A 17,749-nucleotide genomic window follows, 5' to 3' on the forward strand; every position below is an offset into this window, starting at 1 on the left:
CTAGATATATCTTATTAACATCATTGTCTAGAAACTAGACCTGAACCAGAAAAATCTTTCTATTACCAAAGTAAAACCCTCACAGATTTAAATGGGATCAAATATAACCCTTTGGTCTATATGAATATTTGACAACTAAATATCACACAGGAAGAACTTAAAGTCATGCAAACAGAAGTCCACCTGCTGCAGAAATTTCAACAGAAACAAAATTTGTTTCTTTTCACCTTTATTCATTTCTGTGTTGTACTGAAAACAACACCCCTCTCTAACCTTGCCATCAACCAATGTTCTGCACAAGGTCTTTGTGCATCTAGCTCCGAACAAGTTGAAAATCTATATAACTGATTTTTTTTTTAACCATCGTCAAATGATGATACAGGTTTTCAGAAAAGTTTTAATCATAAGCAGTCCTAAAACAGATCTTTAGCCAGGGTAAGATAACGTACATGGATCTGAGGCAAAATTAGTCAAAGTCATTTTTGTTCTCTTAATATTATTCTCACAAAAAAAGACAAAATGAAACAAAAAATTACCAACATGCTGACAAAAAATACAGGTTTCAGGGAAAGAACATACTGAAGTTTACTGTTAGGGAAGGAACATACTGAAGTTTACTATTATGGACAAAAGAATTTCTGCATTTCTGACCTCTGAAACAGGTGATCACTAAATGTATGCATTTAATACAAAACAAATCTTGCAGACCTTGGAGGCTTGATTCTCCTCCTATGTTCACCATAATGACTTCATTCAAAGAAAGGAGGAGTAGTCTCAAGGCTTGTTTTAGTGTCCAGTTTAGCATCTTGGAGTGGAAAGATTCCCACTGATTTTGCAGGTATTGAACCAAGTCCTAAGCAAATTGAAAATCAGATCCTGAGTTGATGTTGGCAATGGAGAGAACAGTGGATCTGGTAGGTGGTGACAGCCTGAATGGGTTTCCCTAGTGTAAACTCTGCTTTTAATGAACATAATTTGTTACATTTAATATCTGTACACAGAACTTTCTCTTGTATTTTATCTTAATTAAGCATGCAATCTCCAGACTCACTTGAAGCTAGATTGGGGCTATTACACTGTTGCATTCAAGACCCTCTCCCCACCTTTTTTAAATAAATACTTGATATGTTTCTTAATGGATCTTACTGGTTACTAAATTAATTTAGCAAAATATAGTTCACAGTAAGGTCCAAATCTCCAGCAATTCCATTCTTAAAATGAGTTGTACACACAAGCAAACGTCAAATCAAAAATCAGCAGCTACTTCTGAGACTCTAGGCCAAAAATGTAGCCAGATCAAAGAGCTGGATTTCTAGAGCCTCCTGGTGGCATAGTAGCAAAACAACTATTAATATTATTCATTTGTTGAACTTTGCATACAGAAATTCACGAAGGCTTTTAAAAAGTGCTCTAGTGTGGGTATGAGGCCAGGTTATACTTAGTTAAAGGAACTATTCACTACCAGTACTAAACTGGTCCTTACTGTTTACAGCAGTTCTGTAATTATTTTTGTCTGTATAAACTGAATGTCACATAGAGGTCTCTTGATTTAAATACTCTACTGGAAGTAATGTATTAGTTTGTTAAATAAACTGAATGTGTTGTCCAACTTTTTATAAGTGTCATGTACTTAATTATGATCAATTAGGAGTCTATGGGCCAAATTCTCTGCTTGGTAGCAGCTATTCACTTCAGAACATTACTTTAGAAAAGAATTGATCTTGTATAAGCCAATTTAAAAATAGAACTAAATCTCAGTGATTTCGGTTTCTGGGGACAGAAGGAGATTCTGATCTGGTTTGGAAAAAATTTACCCGAAGTCAGTAAATTTCACCTAGATAAACAGAGATGGTTCGTGAAATTGGCCATTTGGAGTATAACATCATCTGTAAAAGGCTCTCGAATGCTCTAAAAAGATGAAGCTAAACATTGCCAAGTCAACTCAGAATACAAGTTCCAGCAGTTTTACTATTATGTAGTTCTCAAAAATGCCTGACAGGCATGTTGAGCTACTAGGGATCAGGGAAGAACAAGATCTGGAGTATTCCTTATTCTCCCTAAAATATTACTTCCACAGTATGCAACTGTCTTATGCCTTCCTGGGATCTCTCTACTAATAAAAGTAGTCACTGGAGGGAACAGAAAGGAGAGCTGCTGCGGTAACTTATCATTTGCATACTGCTGCTAAATTGATGCACAGTGTGATGGGCAACAGACTGGCCAGTATTTTCTGCACATTATAATGGATAGGATGCTACATTAATGTTTGTCCATTTGCCTCTCCTCCTTACAAACTAACAGGTAAAATCAGATGTACTGTACCTTGCTACACTAAAAAGGATGAGGATGAGAGGGCAAAAAAAGGAGACTGGAAGAGAACGACTTGATTGTTACCATTCAACAATGGCTGTTGCTGAAGCACCACATTAACGAAGGAAAGATGAGCAATAGAAGAGGAAGGAGCTGTATTTCTCATACTACAGTTCCACCACTTTAAAATTGTGACTAAACCTCCACTACAGGGATAAGTGGAAGGAAACTACTGTGGAGGAAATTGCTATTGCATACTAAAGCAAGTAGAAAACCAGAAGCCCTCCAAACTTATGCTGTTATCTTGTGTGTATGATGCTATTGTTGTGGCTGACATAGTGCTGCAGTCACTTTTACTTCACACAATAAACCAGATAGGAATTTCTTTCATCCTTTTCTCTTTGTTATACAGACATAATTTGTTTTCATTCTTCAACGGCACAATCATATTTTTGCTTGTGTTTTAAAACCAGATGCTGTCTGGTTTTATGTCTGATGTCATAACAAGTGCTAACATTGTTCTTTGTGCTCCAGGTGCCCATCACTATAATGATGATGTACATAAAAATTACAGCAGACATGGATCCAAATTAGGAGGCCAAATATTTGCCCACCTAGCTGTGCCACCAAAGTAGACTAAATAAAGGTTTCCAAATTAAATGGAAGTCACATGATTTCAAATACAGATGCTGTATTAACTCTAGAAAAGAATTTCACTGCCTACATCAAAGGACAAATATAATCACCTGGGAAAAATAAAGAAAAGACTAGTTTTCTACAAAGCCTGTAATCCTGGCTATAGCACTTGTTATTTTATATTGTGGTAGGTATGCTTCATAATGACTTTTTGAAAGATGGTAAGTGCTAAAGCACAGCATTAGTGGATTATTAAGTCTGCAAAGTATCCATTTCCTAACAGAGGAAATTACAACAACAAGATTGATCAGGTGGTTTTTGCTTGCTGAGTTACCTATCTGCTTTTCTACTTTCACTGTGTCATTGTCCTTTTAAAGTGTTTTTTAAAGAATATGGTTGCAAACCTCTTTGTGATCAAAAAGGTTGTTTTGCATATCATTAGAAAAACTTTTGTTTGTATTCCATGTATAGACCAGAACTAAATATAAATCTTTTGAGCGTACACAGGGACAGCTGCATTTTCCATATCACTTATTAGCAGCACAGGCCAAATTCAGATCCGAAGTTAAAAAAAAAAGTATAATTCTTTTAGAAATCTATACGGTTTTTGATTGATTATTTCAATGCCACTTAAAAACTTTCTAAATGCACCTTAAATAGTAGGGCAGGATCATTCTGCACACTCTTGCTTTAATATATCCTCCTGCAGAGTTTCATATTTACTACTACAGGAAACTTTGTGAATATTATTACACAGATAACTGACTGCAGAGGTGTACGTAGCTATATAAGGCTATTCATTAGTTTTGTAAGTCTACCAGTGTACCTCATTCAAACATCCCAAAATCCACATTAAAAACTGCTTTAATATTCAGGTGCATTGCAGACCTTGAATAAGAATACGAACTATAGCCTTCATTCATTATATCAGTATCATTCCAAATAAGATGAGTGCAAATACATAGGTAAGATAGGATTTGTTTACATACCACAGGTCCTGGTCTTCCAGTGAGTCCCATGGGACCAGGTGGCCCTCTCATAGCAATCTAAGAAAAAAAAAAAAACACACAGTAAAGCAGTAGATATCAAGAAAAACCTGTCAATCCAACATTCAAATTCTATAACAACACAATTTCATAACCCATCAGCAAACAACTGCCATCAGTTTTTAATAAAGGTATCTACTGTAGTAAAACGATGCTTACAGCTCTTTATGTCACACCCTGCATACTATAAAATGGAACTGCATTTGGAGTCATACCCTTCTAGCAATTTTCTCTGCAGGCTGCTTGTGCTTACCCTTGCTTGCTGAAGAATAGCTTGTGCTTGAGCTTCCTGAGCAGAGATTGTTGGACCCTTTTCACCATCTCCACCAAAGCGGAACTGGAAGTACCAAAACAAGAAAAGGAATTCAGAATTTATTAAGTTAAAACCATACTTGCTATTCACTGCAACTGTGTAAACCCCTGTGAAGATAGCGGGTACCACTCTTTATTTCATTATAAAATGCCAACATTCCATAACGTCAGAAGACTGCTGCACTGAGGCCACTGGATCTAGCATGAATATTCAATTATGAATAACAGATTAGAACTGGAGCACAAATCTAATCCTTTATGAGCCAACATTCTGTTAATTTCATTGCATTTTTGTTTTGAGTTTTTTTGGCGACTTAATCAAAATGGACTCTAATCATCTGTAATACCTCATTGAAAATATGTATTAAAATGAATTTGTGCCATTAATTAATTCTCAGTATATCTCTAACTACCCATACAAAAATGCAATTCAACTTCAGGCAGCCTTCAATTTGAAAAATATTTTGTATAAAAAAATAAACTGATTTGTGTTGCTTCTGGCAATTTCAAAATAAATTAAAGAATAAAATCTAAGCACTCATTCCTGTACTCCTGATCTGTTCACGGAACTGCTAGGAGAAGCTGTGCAATGTTTCAGAGACATTGTCTTGCAAAAAAAAGCGTGGCTTTCCTAGCACACTTGATTCCAGGGCCATGAATCTTTTACAGCTGGCAGCAGTTTGTCCAGTTTGTCTGTGTCTAGAGTTGATAAAGTAATCGATATTTCTCTACTGTAGTCAACTATTATCATAACAAAAGGGTTTTTTTCAAAGTTTTGGAAAACTTACTGCTTATCGCTTTAAGTGCCTGCAAATGAACACTTGACTTCTTTAAAGTTGGAAATCAAGAGAATTATCAAGCCTGCCACTATATGAAAGGAGATCAGGGTTTGTAAGAATTAACATAAAATAGAATCAACCACTTTTACAAAATATTTTTCCAAGCAAAGGTACCTAAACTAATTATCTTGTATCCATTGAAAAGATGAACAAATTCTAATGAATTCAAGCCCCACATGTGAAGAGCCACATGACCCACAAAAGGCATCTCGCATGTGTTACCAAAGGCTTAGAATTCTTCTAAAGTGTCTTTCTATAACTTTGATATTAACATGCTAAATGCGGAAAAAAAAGTCTGGAGGTGGTTAAGCTACTAGCCTGTTAATGCAGGATACATGAAACCAATTTCTTGCTTCCCCAGAAATTTCTGTTTTGACTTAGTGAATCACTTGTGGTCTAACTTATTAACATTTAAAAATACAGGTAGTAGGATTTTCCAAAGTGATAGATAGGTTAAGTATTAGCTAACAGTTGCTACCTTTAATGAAGCAAGCTGATAAAAGATAAATCTGTCTTTTGCTGGCCCAGCAATTACTGTTGGAAGATTTGGGAATAACCCCCTTCAGGAGCAGTGGCATTTTTTCCTTCAACTAATTATTAGTGAATAAATATTTTTCTTACACAGCCAGCTGTGATAATAGAAATGAGCCTTAGTGCAAACATGAAGTCAAAAACATAGCTTATTTTAATAATCTTTCACTGATTGTTTCATAAATAGAAAATAAACTTTACAAAATCTTCCTTTTCTCATTGATACTGATGGAAGATAGGGAGATGTTAGAACATCTGTAAGCCGTTTTACTGTGTGTATCTTACCAAAAACACTGCACCATCACTTCTGACTGCTGTATCAATTCTCTGGGATGGCAGTATTCATAAAATCTTTCACATACGTTTAAGATTAATGAATTCCATGCACTCAGTACTTCTCATACTAGAAAAAATTGTGAGGCACTTTAACAGCTTTGGGCTTGTTCCTCCTTCTGCTAAAGCAGATGGTGTTTTGCTTTGACTCCACTGGGAGAAGAGCTGACTACGTGCATGCATTTCTATCCAAAGGATGCACTGTCTCATCAAAGGAGTCACTGCAGTCCAATTTTTAAGCATTCCATGCTTGAAATTCTCCATGTCAAGAAAAGTAGGTGCTCTTTGTGCGACAGTAAATTGCAGTTTGTACAGCTGAAAACATAAGGGGGATTTCAGTAAGTGTAATACAATCATAAATGATTGTAATATGTAATACGTATACGTTCTAATCTGGCAGGCAAGCAGAAGCTAAAGCCTATGTTTTGTCTGAGGGAAAAAAGTACCAAATGATCTTTAAATGATCATACCTCTTCTCATTCCAAATATAAAAATCAGATGAAGGAGAAAACACTTATATGTTTCTTCCTCTTTTTAGAGACTGATTGCCCTGGAATCATAATCCTACTTACCGGCAACATTAACATGGTACCTGGGGGACCTGCTAAACCATCAGCACCAGGGAGACCAGGGCGACCAGGTGGACCCTATAAAAATAAAGGGATGATGGAAAAAAAAGAGATGAGAATAAAGAGATGGTTATGTAAGATAAATCTACAGATTCACCCAGAGATACTTATGCCAATATTCTTATGATGTACTTGGAGATTTAATATTCTTTTAAGTGATACAGGAATGTTAGTCATAATCAGTAAGATAAATAAAGAAGTGGGTTTTGAGATAACCTTCAGGGAAGGTGAAGAGAGTTATTCTCTTCAATTATCTTATTTATAATTATATATATATGAAGTAAGGGATACTCAATAATGGAGGCTCTAGTCACGACTAAATAAATTAGGCTGAGCTGAGATTTGCAGTATGATCCTATGTTTGCTTCATTTGTTATAGAACCCTTGTATTGCTGATCCTCTTTAAACTCTTGGAGTAAGGTTAATTTTCAAAGGTTACATTAAGTCCTGTAGTTTTGATCTGAAATCTATTTTTATTAGATGTGCTCTTCTCTGACAGTTTAAAAAAAGCTGAATTTTGGATGTAAGCCTGGGCTGAAGAAATGTATTAATGAATATATGTGGTCCTCATGATTACTGATTAACAAGAAATGCTGTATTGATAAACTTTGCTGTTTTGAGTCTTTGTGTTCCCAAGTGAAATAGAAGATTAGTTTTACATCTTCTTCTCTCTTGAAATCATTTTATGAGTGAAATTCATCTCTGCAGAGAGTATAAGCAGGACTTTTGCCTAAGACTGTCTTCTCCAGAAGGGCATTTTCATTCATTTCTAAATCGTTTTGCAGCCATGATTAGGATTAACACAATCTAATAATTTAGTTCAAAAGCTAAAGCACCATAGGCAACTATGAAAGGTAGTAGATATTATAATAACTTGTTCTGTATTTCTGTGCTTACACAGTATTCTCAATTATTCTATGCATGAATGCATCCTCTTTTCTTAGTGATAATTTTCTCAGAATGTTGCTTTTGTAAATTTTTTAATTGAGTTAAAAATTATAGAAAAAACAATTATAACAGGAGCTACAATCTTTATTTGTTAATTAATTTGTTAATTTAATTTAAAAAAATACTGTCCACATATATTAAATTGCTAAGTAAGCAATATTTTCCGTTAGGATAGAATCTGATAGCAGAATTTGGTTGCAAAACTTCCTGTTTTCCCCATGAGTTTGGTAACTTATTTCTACAATTATTTCTTTGTGCCATGTGATATTTTTTATATAAAAATGAAGTTTCTTCTATAGCAGGAACCTGATGTGTTTAGATAAAGATGTTTTTATGAGTACTTTTATTGAGCAGTTAGTTTAAAAAATGAGTATTACGAGTAATTATACCGTTACAATGTCTTAAAATTTCCTTTCTATCAGTTTAAATTTGAAAATAGTTGTTTAGTTAAACTACAACAAAGAAATATGAAAGAAAAAAATGTGTATACCGACTTACTGTCTAGGTGAAGCGTGAATTTTAGAATTTTAACATTATCTAATTATCCAGTGAAGAAATAGCATGTTCTCAGTACCTTGTATACACAAATCCAACATGTTAGACTCTTCAGTAAACTACCGCTCATAAAACTGAGGAAGATCTTTCTTCGTAACAAAATATTTTACTCAACTAAATATATTTAGGCTATTTTAAAATCATGCTTGTTGCGGTAGTAGGAAAAGGCTTGTGAATACAGGTAGTGTCAAAATAATAATAATTAAGCATTCAATTATACTCATGATTAGATCTAGGCTTTAATGCACTATGTTGTTTACTGTGGCCGACAAACTGTCTGTATCATATAAATATTATCCATCACTTTCATTATTTCTTTGTATATTTTGATTCTGTAGAGCAATGCCCTTTTTATTTTCTGCATCTTCAGGTCATGCTGTTTTTTAAAAAATCATTAAAATGCACACAAAAAGTTTTCCTTTGGATGGTTATGATTACTTCATTACATTTTAGAATCATTCACACCAAAACTTTCAGAAAAATATAGACAAACAGGAACTTAACTTTTTCCCCTGTATTTACAGAACATATTCCTACTTCTAATGAAGTATTTGTGCAGATTCTCAGCTGAGTAGATCAACTTCGGTTCAACTGAAGTCTCTTCAGCTAAGCATATATATTTAAGATCAAGATCTTTCTTACTCTTGTAGCAATTAGTGGAAGACATATTGTGAATACTCAGGATAATCTGTACACTGACTTACCCTTTCACCAGGGTCACCTGGAGGACCAACAGGACCTTGTAAACCTGGGGGACCTGTAAGACCCTATGGAAAATTAATAATAAATTATTATGTTGAACAACTGTTGGCAGCATGCTTTTGAACTATATTTTTCCTCCAGAAAGTCATGTTAAAGACATATTTGGAGAAAATCATTTATCATAAGTCATATTTATTTCTTTCGAGGATGTATAGTCAATCTTCAGAAGTCTTTGATTTTCAGGGGCACTCAGCTTCTAGCATGCTGCCCCTGAAAATGCTGGAGCTGACCCTTTTTACTTTCATCCTAAAATGGGAAGTTCAGTATACCTTTGAGAACTATGATGAAACTAATCTCAATAATGTTATCTCATAAATAAAAAGCACAGTGGATAAATCAAATGAAAATAAAGTGAAGGTATAATTAATCTACATACAGCAGGTCCTCTTGGTCCCGGTGGCCCTTCAATGAGCATACCCTGGAGGGGGAGAAAAAAAAATGATAAACTGGTTATTTCTTGGAGAAAGCTAAACAAGGAAAAAAAAAAAGAATTTATATATATAAATATCTTTTAGTTGAACAATTACAGTTAACACTTCTGAGGACCCTCTGTCCACAAAGTTTAACAGTAAAGAATCCCTGAGTTTAAAGCTCTGTAGGCTGTCCAAGCAGTAGTCACTAAATTGCCTGAAGAGCAGCTCTACGCTGTTTCCTTCTGTGTAATACGATTCTACTTGTTTTAAAGGACATGCATTTAGTCCTCTGTACAGCAGAAAGAGAAAGCTGAATAGAATATTATCATCACTTTTACACAGTCTACATTACAGATGATTATTTCATAGATCATATATAAGGTTTTATTATCCTACCATGAATGACATGGCTTGATAACGACCTTCAACAGTGTGTACATGTTGTACAGAACTTAAGAAAAACTCACCCATATCTGTACTTACAGGTTCAATCACAGCTGGTTCTCCCTTTTGTCCTTTCTCTCCATAAGCCCCATGTCCAATCACCTGGCCAGAAAAAAAGCCCCCCGCCCCCAAAATAAAATAAGTAGAAAGTCAAAGGATCTGGTACACTAAAGAACTACAACAACCTGTAACTGAAAGCTAAAGCTGGAAGATTTGTACTATGAAAAATATATCAAAAGCATAAACCATATCGATCAAAAATATTTAACACATGAGGAATAGAAAATGTAAAAACTGCAGGAATACTTTTCAATTAATTGGATAATATAATATTTGCAGAAATAAAATGAATTTCCCCATGAGATTCAATAGTTGTGTATCCCAAGGTTTGCATTAGGACTCTGGACTTAAAGTCTAAAATTTCTGTGTGCAAATTACAAAATTTTTTTTTCTTATTCAAATAAATACATTCTTGGCTTATGATACAATAATAAACAATGATTCTTCATAACTGGAAACCAGGAAAGAAAGATCCTTTGGCTCCATATGGATAATATTCTTCATGCTTCTAACTGAATGAAATTAGAAATCCACAACATGTAAGAGAGTCTAAGAGTGTATGATTTCATGCCTTAAATGGGAAAAGAGTTAAATGGCAACTTAAGCATTAAATTATATTACATGGACAGCCAGTTTTGCCTCCTAACTATATGAACTAGCATCAGCTGTAAAATTCTTCTAGGATCAGCTGTATGGGAAATTTTGGGCTCAGGATTAAGATAACAGAAGTTAGGATATAAGGTAATCCTAAGGATATAAGCTATTTCCTAAATAGTTATTGACAATAGGTCAATAACATATGCTAATAGCATTACATGGACAGATTTAAATCACAAACAAAGAAGAAAGAAATTGATTTCTGTTTAAACTTTTTTCTCCTCCAAAAGTAGCTGTCTCGACTGGTAACATACCCACTGCAAACTAGGAATCAAATTCAGCTCTCATCTGGTGAGAATTTGAAATGATTCTTTGATTCTTTTGACTTCGGAAGATAGACTGATTCCACATTCACACTAATGCAACAAGCAATTTGAACAGGTCAAGTGACTCTGAAGATAATGCTATGCTATTTCAATATGAAATATTTTGGGAAGGAAAAGCAAAGGCTTAGACTCATGATGTGTGCATTTTGTAGTCAATTAGAAGTGTAACAATGTGATAGTTTATGTAAGTCAAGTAGCAAGCATTAGAGATAATTATGTTTTATTATATTCATCAAAATTAGCTGTAAAACAGGAGATTAACTCACCACCTTTGAAAACACTACCTCTTTCTTGAAAGCCTGTAAGTATTATAAAGATACTTTATATCAATAAAATATATCAAATATTGAATATCAAAACTTGAATGCATTGTAATACAACTGGGTAGGAATTAGGCATTTTACTCACAATTGCCTTGACAAGAAAGAGATACCTAAATTACCTTATATCCTAAATAACCTAAGATATAACCTAAAAGATATTAAAGTAGTAGTTTGAGCTGAAGTATGAAGAATAAATATATATAGCTCTGTTATGTTTTTGCTTTCTTATGTTGGATATCTTTGCTGCACAGTAATATAGAACCATTAAAAAACACACTGCTTTTAAAGCAAATCTCTTAAATAATCTATTCACTTTAAAATATCAACAACTAGCATGAGCTGAGTAACTATTTTTACACAGGTTCACCTGAAAGCATCTAATGTATTCTCATGTTGTAACATTGACTTTTGCACAAAATTGCTGTAGTACAGAAAGATGGTAAATGAGCTTGCCCAGATTTTGAAAAGCAGGGTGCGCTCAGAGTGTCATATAATCAAATCTATGGTATCATTAGAACTTCAACACTCATTGCTCTATACTGAGTAATATTAGCATTTCCTAACAACATAAGCTATGCTATGAAAATGCAATCACAGAAAATGCAACAGTCAGCGCGTGCTGACTGTTTAATAGGATCTATATTTAGGCTTTATTTACATATAGTTTTTTTTTTTTTTTGCACATTTCCATTTATGCGCATGTAAAACATTTTCCTAGGCTGTTTTCATGGTTTAAACAATTAGATATGTAGAAGTAACCATTCAGGATCTTGTATTTGACTTTTAGAGACTGGAATAGCCTACAAATTCATTTTTGGTCCAAATGCGGTCTTACACTATGCTTAAATCATTATGGAAATGGTAAACAGAAAATATATAGAAAAAAATCACATCCCAAATGCAGTCTTTTGTAAACATGTAAAGCTCTAATTTTTCTTCCCTTTTTTTAATGTTGTATTCTAAATATTAATACCAATTAGAAAGTTGGAAATTCTTTAAGTCTGTCCAGTTTAACCACACTAAATAGCACTAGCTCATGTGTTTTTCTCACATTCAGCAATAGGCTTTCCAGCACATACAGGAAGAATGAGCTCAAAATTAGGCTTTACAATTCTCAACATTTTCACTGGTAGATGATTTTTTAAATTAGGCTCTGGATCAAAACTTTTTGAATAGCAAAACGCACAGCATAACAATAATATGAGCACTAATAACATAAAAAATATGAGCCTGACTCCTTTGGAAAGAATCTTTAATGCTGAAAATGAAGACTCCATTCTTATATTTATATGCTTCTTATTACTGTTCTTTCCTTTTTCAGTAGGGCTGCAGAGCATAAATATCTGTTTGACCAGAAATCAGTAACAACTGTGTAGACAGGAGTCTTAGTTTTAATTTATGATCCAAAGTCACTTTTTTGCCCAACATTTAAGAAAGGATGCTCTTCCACAAATCTTGCTGCTCTTAAGTCTAAAGTATGGCATTAAGAAAAGTGTTTTTCCTGCTCCTCATGAAAGTATTAATACACCTGATATTTTTTAGGTGTAAGAAAAAAAAAACAATAGATCCTTAAAATGTAGAACTTAATTATTGTCTGATGATCTAACTAACTAAAAAAAATCTTTTAACAGAAGCACTATATGCAAGAACATTAAGATCATTACGTGATTGGTGATCCTTTTTGGTGAGCAATGTCTTATTCGCCATTAAGATAACTTACTGGAGGTCTAACCAGAACTAGTTCCTTTTTCAATTATTGTTTCACTGAAATATTGAAACCTCATGATTTCCCTTGCTGCTAAAAATTTTGTGATCAGGCTTTTTAATCAGAAGAACAAAACCTAATCTTTCTGTCCCAAGTTTGCATGGTTACCTTACGGCATCTGAAAAGGCTAGATTCTGATCAATCACAACAAGGATAATGCTGAATCAGCCTTTTTAAAATCAAAAATAGAACTCCACTTTTGCTAGATACATCTATATATTAAAGAAAAAGGATACGATGTCACTAGTTCAGCATATGAGATCTGTAATAATAAATTCGGCAGAGATTAGGGCCAAGCTTGGTTCTCATTCAAGTCTCATGACTCCTTCCATTTTGTAGCAAGGCATTTTAAGGTGAAATTTACACCTGAGAATAGAGTCTACACAGTCATTTGCTTAATGTAGGCACAAGTGGTGCCTTGCGGACTCTTTCCTTTGCAGATAATCTGACCTTTTCTGTGCCACTCGGCCACAGTGTCCCCATCTGTGCTAGGAGGAAAGTAAGCCTGTATCACATTGCATAGATAAGAATCATTAAAAAATACTATCATTCCAACAGGGTTTAGAAAGGAGTGATAAATGCAATATAGAAGTATGAGTTTCAAGGTTGGCAGAGAGAATTGACCTTACAGCATTTGCTGTGATCCTCTCGTAACTGAAATTTTGAGTTTATGAGGAAAAAATAAAAACAAGAGTAAGCAGATACAGTAAACAAAATTTTCCTTTCCTACTACATTCAGAGCCTTCCCAATTAGAAATCCAAGTGGGAATTAATTCTGCTTCCAACCTTAGTAGTATTAGTTTTCCTTGCAGCTTCTACAGTCTGGTAAATGAGGCTCTTGGCACAACTAAAGGAAAACTAAAGCCTTGCTGTTCAGCCTACGATTAAGTCAGAGGGAGAAGAGAGCTATAAAAGTCAGAAAAAACAAATGATTCACAGGATCTACCGTGTCATCCTATCTTTCTTTATAAATGCAGAACTGTTCTATCACTCCTGCAAGGTCATAAACCTGTCACCATTGTCTAAGCTTATTTTCATGAATGAATTCAGACTTTCACCTTCGCACTCCTGAGTTTTCCCTCTGGAAGGTAGCAGAGGCCATAACTTTCTAGATACTTACACATATATCAACTGTTTTAGGGTGATTATATAAAAATGTTACAATTTATTACAGTTTTTGCACCTGCATCCAAAAATTATATTCTTTCCAGCTTTAGCTCTAGTACAGAAATATTTTAAAAGACTCATCATTTATTCTTGGAGTTCCCTTTCTCCTTTTAGTCATCCCATCTTCAACCCTCCGTTACTCCATTAAACAAAAGAGACAAAAAAAAAATCTATTAATAAAATTAGAAAGCTCGAGATTACTAAGGCAAGAAGATGGGCTTGATCCAAAACCTATCAAAAGTAAAGAGAATATTTCTAACATGCACAATGACCTCTGGATCAGGCTCTGTAACTAAAAGAAATGCTAAATTAAATTAATTTAATACTGCTGTATTATGCCTGCAACCAACTTACACTTGTTTCTGTGATATCAGTCTCTGCAGGAACACCTGGACCAAACTCCTCATTAGTGGAATCAGTTGGTTTCTCTTCATATTCTTTATATTCATAAAAATCATATTCGCCTAAATCGCCATCTACCAGAAGATCAGATTCACTGAGGTTTACACCTCTGCTTCCATATTCAGTTTCCTCAGTTTTTTTATCATAATCCTCTCCAGTTATGTATTCTTCAGCAAATACTTCTTCAACAGGATTTTGCTATTCATATCAGTAGCAAAGATTTGGGAATAGGAGGAATACGTGGGTTATTGTTAGTAAAGCAATATAAGCATACGCTGATCAACTATGATGACTTGTCAAAAAGAAGAGAGAATAGCAGAACTACAGCATATTATCTTTTAATTAGAGTCTGAAGGAATGGAAGTTCAGCCTTTCAGAGCAATTAAAAGATCACTGTATGTACACAAGTAGCACAAAGTAGTAATACTTTCATACATTTTTTTTTCTTTCCAAAAACATTGCATACAATATATCTAGCACTGTACGTATATTGCTTGCTTAATGTTACTTTAGTGCCAAATATAACTAAGTTTTCCTGCTTGGTTTCACACTTACTATTGTCAAGTATTCATGAACCAATGCATGCACCCAAATAAGCAGAGAATGAATACACTTCCAGAATACAGGAAGTGCAGCATCACTTTAATTTGGGCCAGCCACCTTCAATATCTTGTGTCAATAAATAATAATACCAAGCTAAATGTTTCAACTTCTTTCCCCCTTTTTTTGAGTGATATATGAGCTGAAAAATCACTAAGTTATGGTTCATGTCTTTCACAGCAATTTATATATTTTTTGGATGAGACAAAATTCCACATGAAAAACTCATAAAAGATGAATTTAAACATTTCTGAAAGCTAAGTATTGTTTGAAGCTTTCATCCTCAATTATGCAAAGTGTCAAACCAAGCAATCAACTTACAAGCACCAAAGCTGTTTTAAAGAATGCTGTATCTGAGATGTACAAAACCATTTGTGGAAAAAAAGTAGTTTTCCATTAGGCTACTACACAGCTCTCTTGGAAGTACAGTTCTGAAAAGAAAAATCAAAGCTCTAATATTACCAATATGAGATGGATACTCTGTGATCATGTAAGGTGAACAAATACAATCTTAAAAAAATATATTAAGAGGCTAATCAACATCCAGGGTCATTAATAATATAAGAGTCTAATTATGAAATTGACATATATTGCAATGAAAATGGAGGGCCTAATAGTTGCCTAATTCCACTAGACACAGGACTATGATTTTTGCCTTACAGCTAGAGTAAATACTAATCTGAACTGATTCTAAGCCAAATTTTGTATTTATGCAGTACTATTCTCAGTAAGGAGAGAATTTAAGAGTTTGGGTCTATCGTATAACACATATACTAATGCACAATTAACCTATAATTGCCTAAGAAGTAGAATGATTTAAATATAACTGTCTCCATCACCTTGTGAGAGGTTAACAAGAGATTTAACACAAAAACAGCTTAGAGTAGAACAACTAAAATATCTCTTAATTTACCTTTACCTTCCAAGATGCATAGGAGGAAAATACTGGGATTCTTTTCTTCTCTTTCATTTTGCTTTTTAAGTCAAATGCAATGCTGAACAATTATTTTCTAAGTCAAAACATAGTCTAAAAGACCTCATAACTTGAGGATTCTTTTCATGTTTAAAGGGGTGAGATTTGTACATCTTTTAAGCAGAATATCTTCATTTTGAAAGGAAAATGAAAAAAATACATATTTTCCATAATCAGCCACTATCTTTCTAAAACTAGTATTAATTAATATGTAGACATATTAATCAACACTGGCTTTAGGTGTAGTAATATTACCAAAAATAATGTTTAGGCTTGTCATTGTATATTTCTAAAAATATGGCTTTTAATGTAATTTATAGTATCTTTTTCAAACAGTTCAAAATACAATGTTTCATTTGAATAGAATCTCAGTGAGAAGCAAATAATTTGTTCTTGTTGGCTGAATAACTTAAAAGGAAAGGATGGCTTCCAACTCAATTTCAGTATGCTGCCATTTTGAATGAAGCAAAAAAATCTAAATAAAAACAATTCATCTGGCTGAATACCAAAATTAGCAGTTGTAAACAACTAGCACTGTAAGTTACCAAGTAATTACTTTTTCTTTTAGCTTTGATTCACTACTGAATTTGAAAGAGAGAACTATGAATATTTCAAATAGAGTCCAATGCACTTAAGTTGAACCTGTATTTCAGAAAAATGATTGAGTTGGGAATGAACAGGAACTATTCCTGCAGGAGAATGATACCTAATTCCTTCTGCCTGGTTTCAGGCAGAAGAGTAGTCATCAGAAATTTATGCTGAAGATCAAGTAGCTGGCAGCCATTCTTTGCCTTTAGTTAAGCTCACTTTCATGCTGCGTCTTGAGAGCGACAGGAAGAGATCTCTCTTCCTCTTAGAGGAGAAGGACTATGTCTAGTATTTAATCTAGTTTATACTAGGCATAGTGCCATTCACAGCCACACCGGATGCAACAACCTTGCATTCCCAGAGCGTATATTATTGAAGGATTTCCAGAATTATGAACTATGCAGTCTAAAGATTCAGCAGATCTCTACAGAATTGGTGGGAGTTCTGCCTAAGAAAATACTAGGTTCTGATACTGGCTGAGAAAACATAAAAATCACCTTAATCACTGTTATAGATATGTATATTTTCAGACATATATTCTTCCTTTAATAATGTGTTTGTGCGTTGCTAATTATTGACATTTGATTTTGATTGATAAGTATATTTGCCTATAATTTTCTCAGCATCATTTACCTCATTTGCTTCAGTCGTTCTGGAGGGAGCCTCTGTTTGGGGACCATAGTCAGTTTCAGCAATGCTATATTCTTGGAATTCATCAACAAGGTTTGCCTAGTATTAAAGAAAAAGTACATTATTAAAAAAAATGCAGGAAAAATTCAGGAGGTATCACTTTATTCAGGTTATGTTATTAGCCAGACATGTACTCATCTAGTGGGGTTAGGTCTATTTTTTCTCATGATCAGAGATCTTCCAGTCTTGGTCTGGGAAAGATCTTGATTATTTCTTTGCTACCTTTACCCCTAGTTTGCCTTTTGTTGCTGCTTGATAACTTTTCTTCTTCCTGGATGCATTTTTTTCAGATTTTTTTGTTGTGGACTTTTGGGTTTTGTCCTTTGAGCTAGTGGCCACTGTCCTCCTCTTCTTTTTGACCGCGGCTTTCTGCAAACGTGGTGAAAGACGGAATGGGAAAACATAAATAAAATGAAAAGAAAATGCAGAAAGCAAGCGTG

At 34.1% G+C, this 17,749-nt stretch overlaps 1 protein-coding gene across 1 annotated transcript in view; it reads right to left on the reverse strand.

The window, feature by feature from the left end:
• The window catches only part of COL11A1 (collagen type XI alpha 1 chain), a 163,070-nt gene that overhangs the window by 98,314 nt on the left and 47,007 nt on the right, over nucleotides 1-17,749 (reverse strand). Inside the window, exons 7-14 of the mRNA XM_062581998.1 lie at nucleotides 17,253-17,348; nucleotides 14,411-14,656; nucleotides 9,798-9,860; nucleotides 9,278-9,319; nucleotides 8,844-8,906; nucleotides 6,580-6,654; nucleotides 4,246-4,329; nucleotides 3,936-3,992 (exon numbers count right to left, since the gene is read on the reverse strand). Coding sequence (XP_062437982.1) covers nucleotides 3,936-3,992; nucleotides 4,246-4,329; nucleotides 6,580-6,654; nucleotides 8,844-8,906; nucleotides 9,278-9,319; nucleotides 9,798-9,860; nucleotides 14,411-14,656; nucleotides 17,253-17,348 — 726 coding nt within the window. The remainder of the gene's footprint in view (nucleotides 1-3,935; nucleotides 3,993-4,245; nucleotides 4,330-6,579; nucleotides 6,655-8,843; nucleotides 8,907-9,277; nucleotides 9,320-9,797; nucleotides 9,861-14,410; nucleotides 14,657-17,252; nucleotides 17,349-17,749) is intronic.

The sequence above is a fragment of the Rhea pennata genome, chromosome 8 (genome assembly GCF_028389875.1).
Source record: "Rhea pennata isolate bPtePen1 chromosome 8, bPtePen1.pri, whole genome shotgun sequence".
NCBI classification, from domain to species: domain Eukaryota; kingdom Metazoa; phylum Chordata; class Aves; order Rheiformes; family Rheidae; genus Rhea; species Rhea pennata.